Here is a 17,914-nt window from a genome sequence, read left to right on the forward strand (position 1 = left end):
AGAGGCAGCAGGTGAAGGCTGAGACCACTGCTGACTGGTGGGAGCTGTAGGTGGAGGCTGAGGCTGAGGCATAATATGTCTGGCAGGAGCAGAAGGTGGAGGCTACTTCTGGAGCTGATGAATGTTTTTCAGCTTTCTGCCTGAAAGGGCAGGTGGAGGATGAGGCTGGATTTTGCTGGCTGAGACTATAGGTGGAGGTTCAGGATACAGATATTTGCCAGAATCTGTAGGTGTAGGCAGCAACTACAAGTTTCTGGCAGTGTATGTAGGTGTAATCTCAGGTTAGTAGAGTTTGTTAGAATCCGGAGGTGGAGGTCCAAACTGCATGTTTCCTGCAGGAGACATAAGTTGAGGTTTAGGTGGAGGCAGCTACTACAGGTTTCTGGTAGAGGCTTCAGGTGGATGGTCAGATTCAGTTTGCCAGAACATGCAGGTGGAGGTCCAAACTGCATGTTGCTGGCAGAAGACACAAGTTGAGGTTTAGGCAGTAGCTCTCTGCCAGAATCTGTAGGTGGAGGCAGCTACTACAGGTTTCTGGTAGAGGCTTCAGGTGGATGGTCAGACTGAGTTTGCCAGGACCTGCAGGTGGAGGTGGAAATGGCAGGTTACTGGCAGAGGTTGTAGTTGGAGGATTGGGAATCTGCCAGAATGTGCAGGTGGAGGCAGCATGTCTGGCAGAAGCATCATGTGGCTGGTCAGACTACATGTGTCTGACTGTATCTGCAGGTGGAGGAGGAAAATGCAGATTTCTGTCAGAGGCTGTAGGTGGAGGTCGACAGAGGTTTAAGGTGAAGGTTTGGTTTGCAGGTGGATGTTGGAGGCAGCAGAAAGTGGCTGGCAGAGGTTTTAGGTGGAGGATGAATGTGGAGCTTTAGCTAGTTTGAACAGGTGGGTGGTGATCTGGCAGTGGTGTCTGTTGCTCTAGGTCTGTGCTGAGTCATGTGACCTATTGACTTCAGTCTCCAATAATATTTACAGGTAGAGTCTGTTTGAGCTGTTAGAAACTTCTTCAATTGAGTTTCTTTGCTCTTTTTCTCAGGGGCTTCCTGGGCTTTGGGTCTCCCATAGTGTCCGCATCATGAAGGGGAGGGTAGACTCCAACCCCGTAGGACACGTCCACCTCCACACGGCCGTCCTTGTACCTGTGAGGAGCAGAAGAGACAGAAAGATCCAGCGGATAAAAATGCTTCTTCATGGACAACCGGACAGATTTTGGTGTGTTTGTAAGAACGTGATCTGATGTTTAACACCAACTTACTTCAGCGGGTCATCGACCACCTCATGATAGAGCTGCTGGTACTCTTCCACTGAGCGGTTGTGGATCTTCAGAGGGCCGTCGTGCTGCAGTGGAGCAGGGGCCACGTTGAAGACCGGTGGCAGCTCAGGTGGGATGGTGGACTGAGGAATGTCAGCAGCTGGGCGGGAGGGCTGAGGGGTGGGCAACTCTGGGTGTGAATCAGAAGGTTTGGAAGGACGGGCCCCTGAGGTCCTCTTCCTCTTCCGGGGACGGAAGGCAGCAGCAGCGGCGGCAACAGCAGCGGCGGCAGTATCAGTGGCGGCAGCAGCGATAGCAGCAGCAGCCCGTTGATGCTTTAGCTGCGAATCCAGCACCTCTGGGTGTGAAGCAGAAGGTTTGGAATGACGGGCCCCTGAGGTCCTCTTCCTCTTCCGGGGACGGAAGGCAGCAGCAGCGGCGGCAACAGCAGCGGCGGCAGTAGCAGTGGCGGCAACAGCGACAGCAGCAGCAGCCCGTTGATGCTTTAGCCGCGAGTCCAGCACCTCTGGGTGTGAAGCAGAAGGTTTGGAAGGATGGGCCCCTGAGGTCCTCTTCATCTTCCAGAGATGGAAGGCAGCAGCAGCGGCAGCAGCAGCGGCAGCGACAGCGGCAGCAGCAGCGACAGCAGCGGCAGCAGCAGCAGCCCGTTGATGCTTTGGCCGCGAGTCCAGCACCTGGGAGACATCAGCAACACGACAGGATGAAGGTCTTCCTCAGTATCATGGTTTGAAATCTCACAGGAGAAAATGGTCATCAGTGCAGCCTGCAGTGTTTCTAAGCTGAAATATTATCTGGCCTCTTGGAGAGCAGCAGCCTGACTAACTCATCAGTGTAAGACTTGACTACATGTCAGAAAACACTGAAACTGCAGGTTTTTAAAGGAGATGTGGACACAGGAGCCTCCTCAGGACTGGTCCTCATGGTCAGGAAATAAAGCAGGACCACCTTAGGACCTTTATCATGTCCCCTGTTGTTATGTTGTGTTGCTTATTCCCACTGTGTTGCCATATACTGTATGGAAATCTAATCTCAAATACCTGCTGAGAATGACAGAGACTACTAACTTCAAGTACTTCACTGTTGTACTTATTACCACACGTACAATCCCAATATGTTGTAGGTCTATACACTATGTGTGACTGCTGCTGACAGAAACCATTTGATCACAGATCTAAAAACAGAGTTCATGCTTTTATGCGTGTTTGGCTCGTCAGTCTGTTTCTGGGCCTGTTGATGGTTTATATCAGTGAACACTGGGGCTGTTCTCCCAGTGTCCACGGTAAAACACAGAAAACACCTCAGACTTTCAAAGGCTTCAGTCTCACGTTTTCCATGATGGAAGTCAGTTGTGTCGCTTTGGTCACTTTCTGGGAGGGTTTAGTCCTTGTCTGGACGGAAGAAGTCCTCAGGACAAGAGGGAGTTTGGCAGAAATCGTCGAGTGAAAGTGGTGAAAACTTTTCTTGACCGTCTGAGCTTTTGTTTTGGTTTAAATGATGTTCTTATCAAAATGACGCCCCCGGAGACAAACCATAGCAACCGTGGAATCCTTGACCTCCATTTTGTCACATGTGTGTTTCCAGACACATCTGGGATTAAAGTTGGATCCAGTCAGCCCAGAGCTGAGATCAGCTCCATATAGTTACAGATCTGACTGGTCCTCACTCACACTTCCTCCTCATATTATACTGGACCAGCGGATTCTGTTTTCATGGCTCAGCAACAATTATACACCTGATGTGTCTGAATGATCGGCTGGAAAAGAAGAAATCAAATGGTTCAAATTACAGATGTGGCTGCGTCCTCGGTCATATTCTCTGCTAGAAAGTTGGTGTCAGTCTTCGTGTGAACATCTGGATTCACAGGCTACGAGTTTTGACAGTGTTTTCATAGAGCAGCTAAACTTAAACTTGATCATTAATTACTAAGTACTTAAATTAAAGGCTCTTCTAAGATGTCAGTCATGCAAACGTTTATACACAACCACACAATGCTGGTATAATTACTGCGACAAAGCCTGTCTGAGATATGTCAATTATATGACTGTTATAGACTTTATGATAGTAAGAAATTTATAGAATAGAATTTGCTTTTCAAAATGAGTAGGTTTAATTTGGACTATTTTAACTTAAGAAAAGCATCTGGATATTTTTTCAAGCACTTCACAATTGCAGAAGTAACATTGCCTCTATCTCCAGATGTAGGCCTGCACTGTAAAATGCATCGAAATCTATGGCATCTAAATACCAAGAGGAAAATTTATTATTCAAGATGTTAGCGAGTATTAGGCTGATTCATGTTATAGTATCCATATACAGTTGGAGTATCTTTTATTTTTTGATATGTATGTTAATTTTTGGTATAATGATGTTTTTAATGATGTTTTCTTTTCAAGCTTTATTCATATGACTGGGATAGAATTTCATCTTCTTAAAGTCCTACATACACAACTCTAGGTTTGTTACAGTTGAAGACAACAGATTGTACACGGCATGATTCACCTTCATGTTCCTAACGTTATGAACTTACCTGCAACACAAAAATATACATGACAGCATTAAAGACACATGATCACAACTCAATTGTGTATATGTGAAAATAATTAACAACTGAGCAAAAATAATGACATATTCACATAAGCTAATATGCAACCGATGGACAAGTATTTCACATGTGCAACAGACCCATTTAAAGTTCACGATTCCTAGTTTATGCGAAAGGTATAGTGGAATTACAGCCAGAAAAACTGACCCCACAGTGGACAGGGTCCCAAGCACAACTACTATAAAATGCAAAACACAAATATTTAAATAAAAGCAAACATTTAGATTTCATAATTTCTGAACTTCTGCAGTAGAATAGATGGAGAGTCAGCAGCCCAGCGGAAGCGTCGATGGCAATAGTCACCTAAACAGTGAGAATAAAAAGGTTTTATTTTGAATTTACAGGATTTAATATTTTCATAAACAAATGAATTAAAAACAACATAGGATAGAAACAGTTCATTCCTCCAGTTCAATCACTGTGCCGTTACTGTTCTTCGTAATGTCTCTTCTAACCATCTCATAGGCAAGGATGTTCCAGTCACAAGAACAGGAAAACTCACAGGCAGCACCCTCTGCACTTATGCAGAACAGTAAAAGTCCCATTGTTCAGCTCTCCTCATTCAAAACCTCCATTTTAATTGAAAAAATATGAAGGGATAAAATCAGAAAGTGTATTTTTCTTATTAGTTTCTTGTATTTAAAGTGACAACTACGAAATAAAGTCTGCTTTCCCATTTCAAAACATATTTACACTGAAATGACGTTACTCAGATTCCAGAGAGAACCTAATTTCTAAATAAATAAATGAATAAATAAATAAAACAAGTATCTGGCACTGAAGATTTTATGCCTTAATTTTCCAAATGCAATGCTTAAATTTTCTCTTTCGTTTTGTTCATTGCTGTGTTCTGAGTTTCAGAACTTACTATAAGTCTTAAAATTTGGTTTCTATATTTTCCAATACTGTGAGAAGGTTTTGAAGTATCCTTACTTGTGGATGACATGGTATCATAAGAAGGGATCCTTGGTGCTTCCTGCTCACAGTGACGGTCCTCTGTTTGAGAAGGGACTGGGATTTCTGCTGTTGAGGCCTCCAGCATTGGTTCCTTCTTGTCTCTCACAGCCCAATGCATTGACTGCAAACAGGTGACCAAATGTCTCACTGGCATTTCTTGTTACACAAATTATTTTGGAATGCTGGCACCAAAGTAAAGACTTTACATACGGTTTTTACAGAGTCATTCAATGCTTGCCAGTCGTGAAATGAAATAGTAACTCCACTTCTTTTCCACATGTCATAGTTTTTCCTTTTGGCTTCATTGCATAAAACCTCTTTGGCTTCCTGCAGTTTTTGGAAATCTGCCACTGTAAGAAAAGAAGAAAACATCGTGCTCTAAGATGGTACATTATGCTTAGAGACTTGGGTGAAATAATTTCCTTGTAAGCAGCTCTCTATTAACATAATTTGCTTTGAAGTCAAGACATCAAAAAAGACATTAAGCCTCTGTGGAATAAGAGAGGAGATACAATGACAAAGATTTTCTTAAAATCCATTTAAAAGGAATAGATTTGATGCAAATGCTCTATGATTTTTTTTTTAATTTATCAACATTTGAAAATTCTTGTGTCACAGCAATATTCACCTGCTCTTGGATTGTCTAGGTGTTTATCTGGGTGGCACGCCAAGGCTCGGATCTTGTATTCATTGATGATCTGTTCAGTCTGCAAGGAAGAAGACAAAATAATGCAGGTCTACGTTTGCCAATCTAAATATTGAACTTCGGGAATCAGTCAGTGATTTAATTTTAAATGGCGTTCATTTTGGTAAAACACGTTCATTTATAAAAACGTATAATTTAAAACATTAAAAGGCCACAGAACACTTGTAACATTATTCTTACAATGCACCCAGTTATTTTCTCTGCTCTCATGAAAATCGGATTATTTGAGGCTTTCAATGCGTTAGTTTACACGACACAAGTATTGTTATAGAGCTGCTACCAAAGATGACATTTGAATGTATTGTGATATTATAATTATCATTGCTCGACTGTTCATTTTGTCTTTTAGGTTCATTTACGTGTTGATGTTTCCGTCGCGGACGTCACGCTTAGTACCGTTAATGATACGCTGTTCAGTTTATTTGCTCAGGGTGTGTTACATGCAGTAATACTAGAGGATATGTTGAAAATTGAAGTAATGAAGTATTAAATCCAATAAGTCACTGTGAGCCAACAGAAGCGATGGATGACGCACGGGTCCCTCTGACATCTTGTGGCTGAAGCATCAGCAGGTCTCTTGGCTCAGACTAACACCTGGAGTATAGGTTAGGGTCTGGATTAAATAATCATCCATCATTCAACTAGCGTCACTTATACATTGCTGGTCGTCGGTGTGCATTTATTTAATGCTTTCGTCTATTTCTCAACTCTTTGCTAAACCAGTGCGCTTTACACTGTGGGGCTAATGTCATCCAGCTGAGCTGAGCCGAAACCCACCAGGCAGCACTTACCGACGACAGTTCATCGCAGCCTAATAACCCATAGTAATCCTCCAGGTCCTCTGGTGTGCAGTTCAAAACAGCCTCCATAAAGATCCTGCTGTCAAATGTGTCTGATTTCTTCTAACGGAGCAGCTTAAGTGCTGCTCTGGATCCCAACTAACGTTACTGGGTCTAGCTAAGGGTTGCTAAGGGGCTCCTCGTCCCAGGCTGCTGCTGACCACTGACAATATACTGCAGTAAGTTATTCTCACAGTGTACCCTGTAAGTATTTTGTCAGCTAGTGTCAGGTGTTATCGTAGAAACTGCCAAATGATTAAAATTGCCAAGGGAGTCCTCTCCGGAGTTATAGGGAAACTGAGCCGTCCGTTCTCTCACCAGGTGACGTGCGCTGCGTTCATGTGTCTAACGTTAAAGCAAGATATTACGTCGGTTTATGCGAGTGCAGAATACAAAAGCAGTAGTAGCCTGAAATAATGGGAAAACGTAATAATTACTTTCTGATCATTCTTTTTTGATCACTGGGGGACACCGCATATATAACAAAACGTGCCAAATGTGACATAATGAAAAGGATATATTGGTATGAAGTATGGAATTGATGTTTTAACTGAAATCACAACGTCTGCATGTAATATAAAAGTTGTTTATTGATATGGCGCACTTTTACTGTTCAGAAAAAAATGTTATGCCTCCTTTTTACTCCAAACTTTATGCAGTGATTCAGACATCTGAGCTCCTATCTGAGCTCACCAGACAGTCTTTGAAAGCAACAGTTATGTTATGGTTTTATGCCTCCGACGTAAAGGGGACGATCCTGACGTGACGATTGGTGGAGCCGAGTCACGTGGGCTATGCAAATGAGCCAGCTGTCCGAAAGGAAGGATCTGCTCGGCGGCTCTGCGGGCTGAAGATGGCGGACGGAGAGAACAGAATGGCTTTTTCGGGCGCCTCCGAAATGGATGAACCTGCTGCAAAAAGGTCGAAAATCAGTCCGGTGACCAACTACGGATTCAAAGTCGCCGAAGCCGATAAATTTTCATGCATCTCTGGGGGCACGGAGGGCTGGGAGGCGGCGATGAATTGTGCGCAGCCAGCGGAGAAGGAAGCGAAGCCGGTGATGGCGGTAGAGCAGGCCCCAGCAGCGCTAGGCGGAGACAACAATGGACTGGGACTACTGGTCTCAGAGCCGCACAAACCAGCCCTGAAGCTAGACGACAGCCCTGTACTTGGGACAGCCGACGAGGGTGCAGGTATGAAAACGGATGGTCGTATAACAAAGCTGTAGTATTTACGCAACTTACGTTGGACAGTGTTTTTCCAACTTACCCGGCGAGTTAGCTTAACGTGCAAGAGCAGAGAAGTTAACGTTAGTTCAAGCTAAACACAGCAAAGACGCGAGGGTGTAACGTCTTATGACGGCCGCTTTATTCTCTTCTCTGAGCTAAACCTGTGAAAGAAAGAGAAAACTGTCTATGTGGACTCTGGTGGAGACTGGAGGACTTAAAGTAAAGTGACTTTCAGTAAAGTTAACGTGACCACGGGGTTGTTGTGATGGAAAGTGGTTTAACCCGATGGTCATTAAGGCATGGACTTGTGAGACTTTTAATGTTCATTTCCCAAACGTATCTGTGCTCAGATTTTCTTGGACACGACGACCTTCCCTCCAACGGTCTGGCTGTCACTCCGGACCACATCACCGAGGAAGATGACAGATCCTCGCATGCAAGCTCCATCGACTGGACTCCTCAACCGCAAATAGGTAACTAGGTGAATCTGAGAAACACTTGGTCGATATCCATTGCCAGCAGCATGTCTTATTAGTCCTGTCATTGTGTTTTATAAGTAGGGAATTGTTTCATCGACATTACAACTGGACACTGTGGTGCAGCATATATATATATATGTTTTGGGATACAACTGATGCTGAGATGTTCTGGTCAGGTTCCTACAGCTTCATCCAGCAACACATCAGAGAGACCGATCCGAGGACCATTCTGAGAGATTTGCTGCCCGAGACTGTACTCCCACCAGATTTAGACGACATGACACTGTGGCAGATCATCATCAACATCTCAGAACCTCCAAAAAGAAAGAAGCGGAAGGATATCAACACCTTAGAAGATGTGGTCAGGCTACTCCATGAAAGCAAAAGGATCCTTGTACTGACTGGTGCTGGGGTATGCATTTACAGCAGTGTTATACACCTGTGCTATGGGATCACCATGTGTTTGATTTAATTTGTAGCACCTGTGTTAATGTTTGTGTGCCTTTTATTTGCAGGTATCAGTTTCATGTGGAATACCAGACTTTCGCTCCAGAGATGGGATTTATGCACGGCTTGCTGTAGATTTCCCTGATCTTCCAGACCCCCAAGCTATGTTTGACATTGAATACTTCAGACGGGACCCGAGACCCTTTTTCAAGTTTGCTAAGGTTTGTTCACTGCATCTGCTTGCTCTTGTGCATATGCAAAGTTAATAATGCGATCAAAAAATTGTGTGATTGCCCCCACCCTAAGACACTGGAATGTATTCAAAATAAGTGTGTTAACACAAACTTTTACAAAGTTCTGCAGAGGTACATTTGATCTGTACTTATTACTTACTGTATTTATTTTATCATCTTATAGGTCATACAGGGAAGGGAATAAAGGAGAAAATACTCTAAAGTTATATGAACACTGAAGCCAAAAATGCAGTGCATCTGTGTATCTCAGGTGCATGACCTTAGACTGACGACTATGCATCATACACATTTTATCATGTAGGTTCCATTTTTGTAGTTGACACATATTAAAGCTAATGCGACACAATATTTACTCTATAATATGAAATATGTGCTCTTTTGTCAGAATAAGGCAGGACCCTGCTTTCGAATCTAGCATGAGATTTTCAGTAACTATTTCTGTGGAAAACGTTTTGAGGCTTTTTGAGGCCAGAGTCATATGCAGTCATGAGGGTGAACTTAGGAAGAGCAAGTAGAGTTCATCCTGAGGCTGTCTGGCTGTACTTGTATTCATTTGGCATTAAATGGTCCAGTTAATGTTCCAAACCTAAGCTCATCCAGGTGTTAAATGTTAGCAGTAATTTTAAAAAATACTTTTACAGATGAACAGTGCAGAGAAGTGAGCACAGGGATGATATGCATGATTATATCAAGTGTTGGATTTTGTGCTCATTAGACCTTTTATTACAGGAGATCTACCCAGGTCAGTTCCAGCCTTCACCCTGTCACAGATTCATATCCATGCTGGATAAGAAAGGGAAGCTGCTGCGCAATTACACACAAAACATTGATACATTAGAACAAGTGGCTGGAGTTCAGCGGATTATCCAATGTCATGGTGAGAACTCTAAAGCTAGTGGATGGATTTTCCTTACTTTTTATGTAGTTTTGTCCAGGGTGATGTCAAAAGGTCACTGATAACACTCTAATTTCAGGGTCATTTGCAACTGCATCCTGTCTCGTCTGTAAACACAAAGTGGATTGTGAGGCTATAAGGGAAGACATCTTTAACCAGGTATTTATTCATTACTAATGCACTAATGGATAGAGCATCATTAGACTCATAAGAAATTGCAATTTTATTGTCTATTTCCTAAACCTCACATATGCTATTCCATGCATGTTAAGCAACACCCACAACTATTTAAACCACATTGTCCAACAATCCAACATCCAGCATTTCAGGGTCATTGCATGAAACCACACATTGAGATTTTTTAATTTCTTTGGCTTTATAAGGGGGAGGCATGGCAGAAAAAATCACTATAGTAGTTTGTTGTGCTCTATTGTTACATAACATTATAAATCTATAATATACATTTCTGAGTGTCATCTTAAAGTCAGTCTTGCAAATTGTTAAAGATCTGCTATGTCAGTGATTCTACTCATTTTTCAATGATGAATTAATTATAATAGAAAGGTGTTTCAGGTATTTTGTCCATCCTCATTAAAATACTGCAAATAATACTTGTAGGAGGTTCTTTTGTTCAGAAGTAATTGCCTGAAATCTTTGGCATTTAATGCCAAAGTGGTGCTGGTTTAAGGGCAAAGGGGGGGGGTGCTGCAAATTATGATTAGATTTGGGTTTTGTTCCCTTTACTGCACTCTTTATGAAGTAAATTGATAAATGTAATTATGTAATGCTCTGTAAATTATGTAATTTATATTAAAAGCATCCCCCGTGTATTCTTAGTACCAAAAATCTTTGCACAGTACTGTACTTCTCCCACAGAGAATTAAGAATGTTGTCTAGTACATTATTCCTTTATCACCATATTTTGTTACAAATTCTAAGAAAACAAAATCCTCTTTCAGGTTGTCCCTCATTGTCCGCGGTGTCCAGACATTCCCCTGGCAATCATGAAACCTGACATTGTGTTTTTTGGAGAGAATCTTCCAGAAATGTTCCACAGAGCCATGAAGCAGGATAAAGATGAGGTGGACTTGTTGATTGTCATTGGCTCATCGCTTAAAGTCCGGCCAGTTGCCCTCATCCCAAGTATGATTTGCTCATATGAATGGATTTCTGTTTTCTGCAAGGTGCATGCAATAACCCAGTGTGCTTGTAGCAAATCCAAACATATAATATGCAAGTTTTTTCTTCTCTTTATCCAAACCAGACTCCATTCCTCATGAAGTGCCTCAGGTTCTGATCAATAGGGAGCAGCTGCCTCACCTCAACTTTGATGTGGAGCTACTTGGGGACTGCGATGTCATTGTCAATGAGCTTTGTCATCGATTGGGTGGAGACTTTGAGCAGCTCTGCTACAACACTGTAAGACTCAATGAGATCACAGAGAAACCCCCTCGGTTACCTGAACAGCCACCAAGCTCGGCCTTGTCTGCTTCTAGCAACACAGCTCAGGAGGAGCAGGAGCAGCACAGTATAGACTCCGTTACTGAGCCTTCGGAGGAGACCGAATGTCAGAATGTCACAGAGACTGCTGGTAGTAATATTACACCTCCAGAGCCTTGTCCAAATGCTCAGCACCCCAGTGAAGAGAAGGTTGACCCATTAGAGTTACCAGCAGACGATGCAACTAAAGAGGAGGCTGCTGAAGTAAAGAGCCAAACCTCCAACCTTGAATTTCGTAGACGATGCTGGATGAGTCGAATCAACAGGAGTCCAATCAGCAAACGCCTTGAGAGTAAGTTTTAGACATTGGTAGATGACTTTAAGTTACCAAATAGTTAAGAAATAAGGTGTTTTTGTGTACAGCCTAATTTATAATTGTTCGTGGAAACAGCAGATATCCACTGCAACTTTTAATGGTTTTTTTTTTTTTTTTTCATGGCAATATATAATTTTTCGTGCGTTTTAACGCTAAATTATTAAGAACATATTACGTGGTGGGTGGGGTGAGGTGAAGGCTCAAACCAAATGCAAGACATAAGTCTTTTTTGTGAATTCCTGGACACACAGGGCTCAGGCGCCATATAGAACACTCTCTGACACAAGCACTATAGCAGCCGTCAAGACACTCCGCCACTCGGCGTACAAATAAAACTCTGTCCTTCTCTGACTCAGGCACGACATGAACAAACATTAATCCTCCAGTGAGAAGCAAAGGAAATTGGGACGTATTTATACACTAAAAAGACTAATAGAACACAGGTGACACTAATTCAATAATGGAAAGTATGACTAACGTAGGTGACCAGGAAACTTGGAAACCAAAATAAAAGTCCAAAACCAGAAACATAATTCTCCCATCATAACAGAACAATATAATTTACTAATTTAAGTCACTAATTTATTTACTAATAATGTATTAAGCTGATTTTGAAATGAAATTAAAGTGTTTGGGAGCATGTTTGGGGGCATATTTAGGGTTTAAGCTATAAAAATAGGCATTTGTAGGCATTTTTTGATCACATCTAAAATTCACGGTTTTTCACAATTCGTGAGTGCTCTAGGAATGTAACCCTTGTGAATTTTGGGGGTTTACTGTATTTCAAAAAGGAGACGTAGGTGTGTTCAAAAACATGTGCTAACCTATTTATCATTCAACAGCATTTTTCCCCTCAATTTTTTTGTTATTAATATTGAATTCACACTGTAATTACTTTTTTTTTTTTTTTCTACAGCAGGCCAGTATCTGTTTCAAGCACCAAATCACTATATCTTCCATGGGGCTGAGGTTTACTCCGATTCTGAAGATGAAACGTCAAGCTCCTGTGGCAGTGACAGTGACGAGTCTGAATGCAGTGCAGATGGCGTGGAAGAAGAAGACAGCGAGCCAGAGGAGGCTGATGCTCTAGCGGCAGATGAAGAGATATGCCTCAGAGACACATTACAACACACTGTAGCCAATGAGGCCACGTTAAGTGTGCAGACAGACAATACTCGCGAAAAGACTCAGAGCACCACACACCTTTAAATGTAAAGTACCCAGTGAACAAAGCACTAATTTTTTTAAAGATAAATACATATATATATATATATATATATATATATGTATATGTATGTATATATGTGTTTCCTATATTTTTGACTCATCAATCTTACTGTTATTTTTCATAAAGTTGAAATTGCGGGACAACTTTGTGTGAATATGCAGATGTTTTTTTTTTTTGTTTGGTTTTTTTTGTTATATGTACCCATTTTGGTCACATACATTGTGTCTGAAACCTCATACTGTATGCTACTTACTAAATAGAATGCAGTAGTTTTTATGTTTATTTATATTTTTTTAGGATTTCTTTCATTCTGCAGTCATAATTACAGAAATTTGTCTAATGCTCTCATCCACTATGGTACACCACAAATGCAACACTAGATTATGCTTTAATTCCTGAATTTCAGTCATTACAAGCAAAGACTTTCCATGTTGAGCTTGGTCCATTGTATTGTGTCAGCTGTGGTCTAATGATGTATTTATGAGTTGGTTCATGTTACCATAGGGAAACATGTAAATATGTAAGCCTACTGCCTGCTAAACAGTGGGTACTATGAGTTTCAGACACACACATAAATTTGCAGAGGGTTTACTCAAACACATTGTCTAACTTGCAATATAAAATGTTCAGCTCTATCCTTTCATGAGGGTAAATGCTGGGGAAAAGGAGCAGTACTCTTTAATTTCAGACCAAAGAACATGACACACACTTTGTCGTAAGCTTTGTATGTTTAACCTGTCGTTTAAATCTTGGAAACAATATAACTATTGACAAGGTGTTTCTTCTCACATGTGGCAGCTACTTTTTATGGTCAAGCCTCTTATTTTTATACTCTGCTGTGAGACATACTCATCAAAGAGTAGATGACATGTTTTTATCTGTACAGTTGTACTAAGTTGTAACGTTAAGCCTTAGGAATATATTCATAGTTCATGTTGAAAAATTGCACTTTTTTCTTCTTACAAAACCGGTTTTGTTGCTTTTGGCACTTTTCATAGACTATAAAGTTAAAGCAGTCTCATCACACAGAATAGTCTGCTGCCTGTAAAGATTAAGTGTTAGTAGACATATTTGAGCCAATGTGTTGGAAAAGTCTATACCAACATAATTCACAATTCATTTACATGGTAACGTCAACGTTTTGTTTACAGCTTAAGGAAATAAGACATTTTTACATCATTGCAGTTGTTCTCTCTCATGGGGCTCTCAGTAAAAGAATGAAAAACACTGGCCACTCATTTCTGTTATTTCATGTGCACTGTCAGGCGTTCACAGCAGCTTCAGTCTGATGGCGCTGATGTGAATAGTGCGCCACCTAGCGCCCAGTCTGCCTGATCCTCTTTCTACTGTATGTAGAATCTGTGGATTCCCAGAGCGCATGCGCAGTTCGGCTCCCAGCTATAAAACAGCCGTAAAGTCAGAGCCGATCACAGTTATCAGTCGCTTCTTTAATGTTTAGCTTTTAGAGAGCTGTGCACGGTCCCACTCAATAAGCTTTGCCTAAATAAGTCCTAGCAGATGTCTTTACTTAGCAAAGGCTTTGGAACTACATTTCCCTGCTTTCTCTCAGCTGTCCGGTGATACGACGTGTCGTAAAAACCAGTTAACACCAACCCGACATGGACACCAGAGACGCCTGAGTTTATGTTCGTGTCCCAATTTGTCACCTAAACTGTTCATCTAGTGGCACCAAGCTTCGGTATCCGGGACTGACTGTGAACATGGAGGCCATGGAGGATGACAGTTTGGACCTGAAGGACGACCCTAACCACAACTATTGTGCGGGCAGCAGCAGTAAAGTCCGCTCGTATATTGGCAGCCATCTGTCGGATGTAACGACGGCCCCACAGTCCGTCTGTACGTCGGCGTCCGGAGGAGAATCGGGGGCTCGACGAGTGACGCTCCGGCCCGGTAGCGGCGCTGGGTCAAAGTTTATGGACTCAGATTCAGGCAGCGAGAGCAGCGAGGTCAGCGAGGCTGACCGCACGGCTCCGCCAGCCGCCGTCGAGGAGAAATTCACCCTCGACTGTGCGTCCAAGTTCCGTAAGTGAAAGCATGTACGGTGACAGCAGGGCCTGGTTTCCTGCAGTCAGTCAGCAGCTCGGCCTGTCTCTCCTGCTGTGCCTCATTTCACACCTGACCCCCTCTCCTTTTTTTTTTTTTTTTTTTTACCCAGTCTTGAATGCAATGGCAGAGGAGGACTATCGGAAAAACCACTGGCCACACCTGGAGAAGGCAATTGACCGGCTGCTGATCCAGACTCCCAACGAACACATCTCTGTTTCTTACGCACAGATATACAGGTAAGAGTGTACGCCTGAGAGTGCTGTCATTTTCACTGCCACTTCATAACAAGTTTCTCCTCTGCTTTGTTTTCCTAGTTACATCTACAAATGTGTGTGTCAGCAGCACTCTGAGCTGCTTTACAACGATTTGACATCAAAAATAACAAATCATCTCCAGCAGGTTTCCACCCAACTTCATGTAAGCACAGTCAAATACAGGCAAATGATTCTACACTGCACACAGAGAGCATAATAGTAACCAACTCACCTGTTATTGTTTTCCAGGCCAGTCCACCTGAGAACTTCATTGAGAACTTCAACACTGCACTGACCCAATACACAACCTCTCTACAATGCATAGTACCTGTATTTATGTACTTTGTAGGCATCCCTTTCACAAGTCTCTTTTGAACAATTGTGAAGCCAACTTAGACTATTATGTTAGTTTTCTAGCACATTTCATGCAGCTAAGTACAGCTTGTACTAGGGTGTTACCTGCATTCAGTGTCATTCAGGTTTTTTTGTTATTGTTTTCAGAACAAGTTCTACATTGAGTCAAAGCTGAACAGAGACCTAAGAGAGGATCTGATGAAGCTGTTTGCTGATCACGTTGCAGAAAAACATGTGAACACACTGATGCGTAAGTGTGTTGTTTCACTGATAAACATCACAGCATCTAAAAGTTGGAATTTGGAAGGTGTAACAAAACTAGTTGTCCACAATTGGTTATAAAGAGCAGATGTTGTGTCTTATCCTGTAAAATACAAGGCTGCACCTACAGATGGTTGAGTCCATGCTAATGGTATTTATTTTTTATTATTTCTTGTTCAGCTCTTCTCATCAAAGCTCATTCCATGCCCTTTCATGTGCAGCCATCTACAATGGCCAGTGTGGTCAAAGGCCTCTACAGCCTCCGGCCAGGTGAGCTATGTCTTTTTGTTTTGTGTGGATCTTCTGTTTTAATTCTGCAGGCCAGTATGATCTTTTTGCCTCCAGCAAAGCAAACAAGACAGACATTTTATTCTATTTCCACATGTGCACTTGAGTTTCATAGATTCTTGTTTTTTTTTCCCCCAGAGTGGGCCCGGCAAGCCCCTGCTCTCTTCTCTGGGTTCATTCCCCAAATCAACCCTCCTGCTGAGGAGTCTCTGTTGTCCGACTATGCCGCCTATGACCAGAAGCTCCAGATGGAGCTCTCCATGAATGGATTTCCACGGTAGGTTTTTGGTTTTCGCTTCATTTTCAGTCACAATAAATGAAACACAGCAGTACAAGGTTTAAACCACTAATGGGCTCTCCTTTGTTATCCAGAGGTGACCAGTCTCGCAAACGGGCCAGTGAGGACTCCTGATAGCAGAGCTGGCGTCAGCAGACTTCTTGCGGAACTATTACTGTGCCTCCTACATCTTTTACTACAAGTCGGCCCATTGCACTAGGTAGCAATTTGTCAGTTCCATCTCTCTCGACTCAAGGTCACGAAACACTGTGAACAACAGAGAACACGATGCTGAGTTGTAGTCTCACTGCACTAAAATAAGCACACGGGCTTCCCTATGGTGCTTTTCTCTGTGGTTATGATACATCCAGCTTCAGTATTTGTGGGATGCTGCTGTTTGCTTCATGTTCTCATTTGAAGAGTGCCTTCATGATGTCTGCTTGAGCCGATATCCTGACGAGAGTTACGCTGATGATGGGTATTTCATTCCTAACCTTTAACATGGAAGTGTCTTGTATGGTTTTGATAGACTTAAGTTAATCAGGACGTTCTGCTGCTGCTAATAACCCTGTCTATTATTAATTAATAACTGTTAATGCTCCAAACCACTTGGCTTTGCTCTGCGTGTGGGTGGGTGGTTGGGTATGTGATGTGTGTGAGAGCGAGTGAGTGTGTGAGCGTGTGTAACCCAGTGGCTGTAGTTGATACAAATGAGTGTGGACAGAAATGGAACTAAGTCACTGACCTCAACTGTGATTCTCTTCATGTTGCCTTTACTGTGTTGGTAACCATCTGGTTATGCCAAAGAGGGTCTCTAGTTGCTTGTTTGTTGTTTTTGTTTTTTTTTGTTTTTTTAACTGAAGTCAATGTCTACCTTAACAAATATCTCCATGTGGGACATTACACTGAGTGCCAGAAAGCTTAGACAAACACAGAATAGTGATAATCTTCTCATTTTATTTCATTTTGTTTTCATTAACATATCATCAATGTCCTCCAGCTCTTAGGACACTGAACCTGTTGGTTCATGGATTTAACAAAACAAATGAAATGCAAAAAAATTGTTTTAGCCCAAGTCTGGTGTACTTGTTTTAAATGTTCCTAGCATGTACAGTACAGCTTGTCAATGATGTAAATGTTTTTTTGGTTTGTTTTTTGTATAGTGCTGAGTGTATACTAGCCTTTGTCACAAATGCATTTTTGTTAAATGACTTAAAAAGACGTATTTGATACAAGGTCTTACACTGTTTTAAGTGTAAGTGGATGCTCAGGCTTGTTTTTTTTCCCATCTGTTGGTGTTAGAAAGGGTTCTTTTCATCTTTCAAAGTGAAATTCATTATTTTTCACCAATCAAGATTCTAAATCTGGATCTCAACAAATGTCATGTTGCATAAGTTGGAATTATTCTAAACTAAATGCAGTAGAGTAAAACCAGAATCACTGCAGATGCCAAGCAAAGGATGGACTGTGTTACTTGCTGATAATAAATCACTCTTTCTTCTAACTTGCTGCAAAAAGATCCATGTTAAAACAACTGAACTGTGAATAAAATTCCACTTGGCTCAAATGCTGTTTTTATAAATCTGTTGCAAAGATATATTTTTTTCATTCATCCATCCATTATCTATACCCATTTATTATTTAGGGTCACAGGGATCTGCTGGAGCCTATCCCAGCTCTCTTTG

The 17,914-nt window shown here is 41.9% G+C and overlaps 3 protein-coding genes across 4 annotated transcripts; 2 read left to right on the forward strand and 1 right to left on the reverse strand.

The window, feature by feature from the left end:
* Positions 1-3,975: 3,975 nt before the first annotated feature.
* Positions 3,976-6,707, reverse strand: dnajc12 (DnaJ (Hsp40) homolog, subfamily C, member 12). The gene is made up of 5 exons (XM_026309586.1): positions 6,333-6,707; positions 5,464-5,542; positions 5,046-5,185; positions 4,812-4,956; positions 3,976-4,181 (listed from the first exon to the last, which is right to left on the reverse strand). Exons 1-5 carry the CDS (start codon positions 6,408-6,410, stop codon positions 4,099-4,101), a joined length of 525 nt encoding a protein of 174 aa, XP_026165371.1. The 5' UTR covers positions 6,411-6,707; the 3' UTR covers positions 3,976-4,098.
* Positions 6,708-7,174: 467 nt separating this feature from the next.
* Positions 7,175-13,955, forward strand: sirt1 (sirtuin 1). The gene is given in 10 exon segments (XM_026310095.1): positions 7,175-7,202; positions 7,205-7,573; positions 7,960-8,082; positions 8,265-8,500; positions 8,604-8,756; positions 9,519-9,666; positions 9,764-9,843; positions 10,644-10,827; positions 10,949-11,476; positions 12,417-13,955. Coding segments are annotated over 10 exon segments (2,142 nt in total). The 3' UTR covers positions 12,710-13,955.
* A 173-nt stretch (positions 13,956-14,128) lies between these two features.
* Positions 14,129-17,796, forward strand: cacul1 (CDK2 associated cullin domain 1). 2 transcript variants are annotated; one of them, XM_026310121.1, is made up of 8 exons: positions 14,129-14,771; positions 14,905-15,031; positions 15,110-15,212; positions 15,299-15,394; positions 15,551-15,653; positions 15,845-15,934; positions 16,091-16,229; positions 16,325-17,796. In XM_026310121.1, exons 1-8 carry the CDS (start codon positions 14,450-14,452, stop codon positions 16,362-16,364), a joined length of 1,020 nt encoding a protein of 339 aa, XP_026165906.1. In that variant the 5' UTR covers positions 14,129-14,449; the 3' UTR covers positions 16,365-17,796. The 2 variants fall into 2 exon arrangements, with proteins under 2 accessions (XP_026165906.1, XP_026165907.1); XM_026310122.1 differs by having other exon boundaries at positions 15,299-15,373.
* Positions 17,797-17,914: the final 118 nt, after the last annotated feature.

The sequence above is a fragment of the Mastacembelus armatus genome, chromosome 15 (genome assembly GCF_900324485.2).
Source record: "Mastacembelus armatus chromosome 15, fMasArm1.2, whole genome shotgun sequence".
Classification (NCBI taxonomy): domain Eukaryota; kingdom Metazoa; phylum Chordata; class Actinopteri; order Synbranchiformes; family Mastacembelidae; genus Mastacembelus; species Mastacembelus armatus.

Bases quoted from the DNA above. Each gene is read 5' to 3' on its own strand.
- cacul1 (XM_026310121.1), top strand. From the start codon at position 14,450: ATGGAGGCCATGGAGGATGACAGTTTGGACCTGAAGGACGACCCTAAC. The intron at 15,395-15,550 runs GTAGGCATCCCT...TATTGTTTTCAG, and splicing joins TACCTGTATTTATGTACTTT to AACAAGTTCTACATTGAGTC. The intron at 15,935-16,090 runs GTGAGCTATGTC...TTTTTCCCCCAG, and splicing joins CCTCTACAGCCTCCGGCCAG to AGTGGGCCCGGCAAGCCCCT.
- dnajc12 (XM_026309586.1), bottom strand. From the start codon at position 6,410: ATGGAGGCTGTTTTGAACTGCACACCAGAGGACCTGGAGGATTACTAT. The intron at 5,186-5,463 runs GTGAATATTGCT...CTTTTCTTACAG, and splicing joins CCTAGACAATCCAAGAGCAG to TGGCAGATTTCCAAAAACTG. The intron at 4,182-4,811 runs GTAAGGATACTT...CTCACTGTTTAG, and splicing joins TGATACCATGTCATCCACAA to GTGACTATTGCCATCGACGC.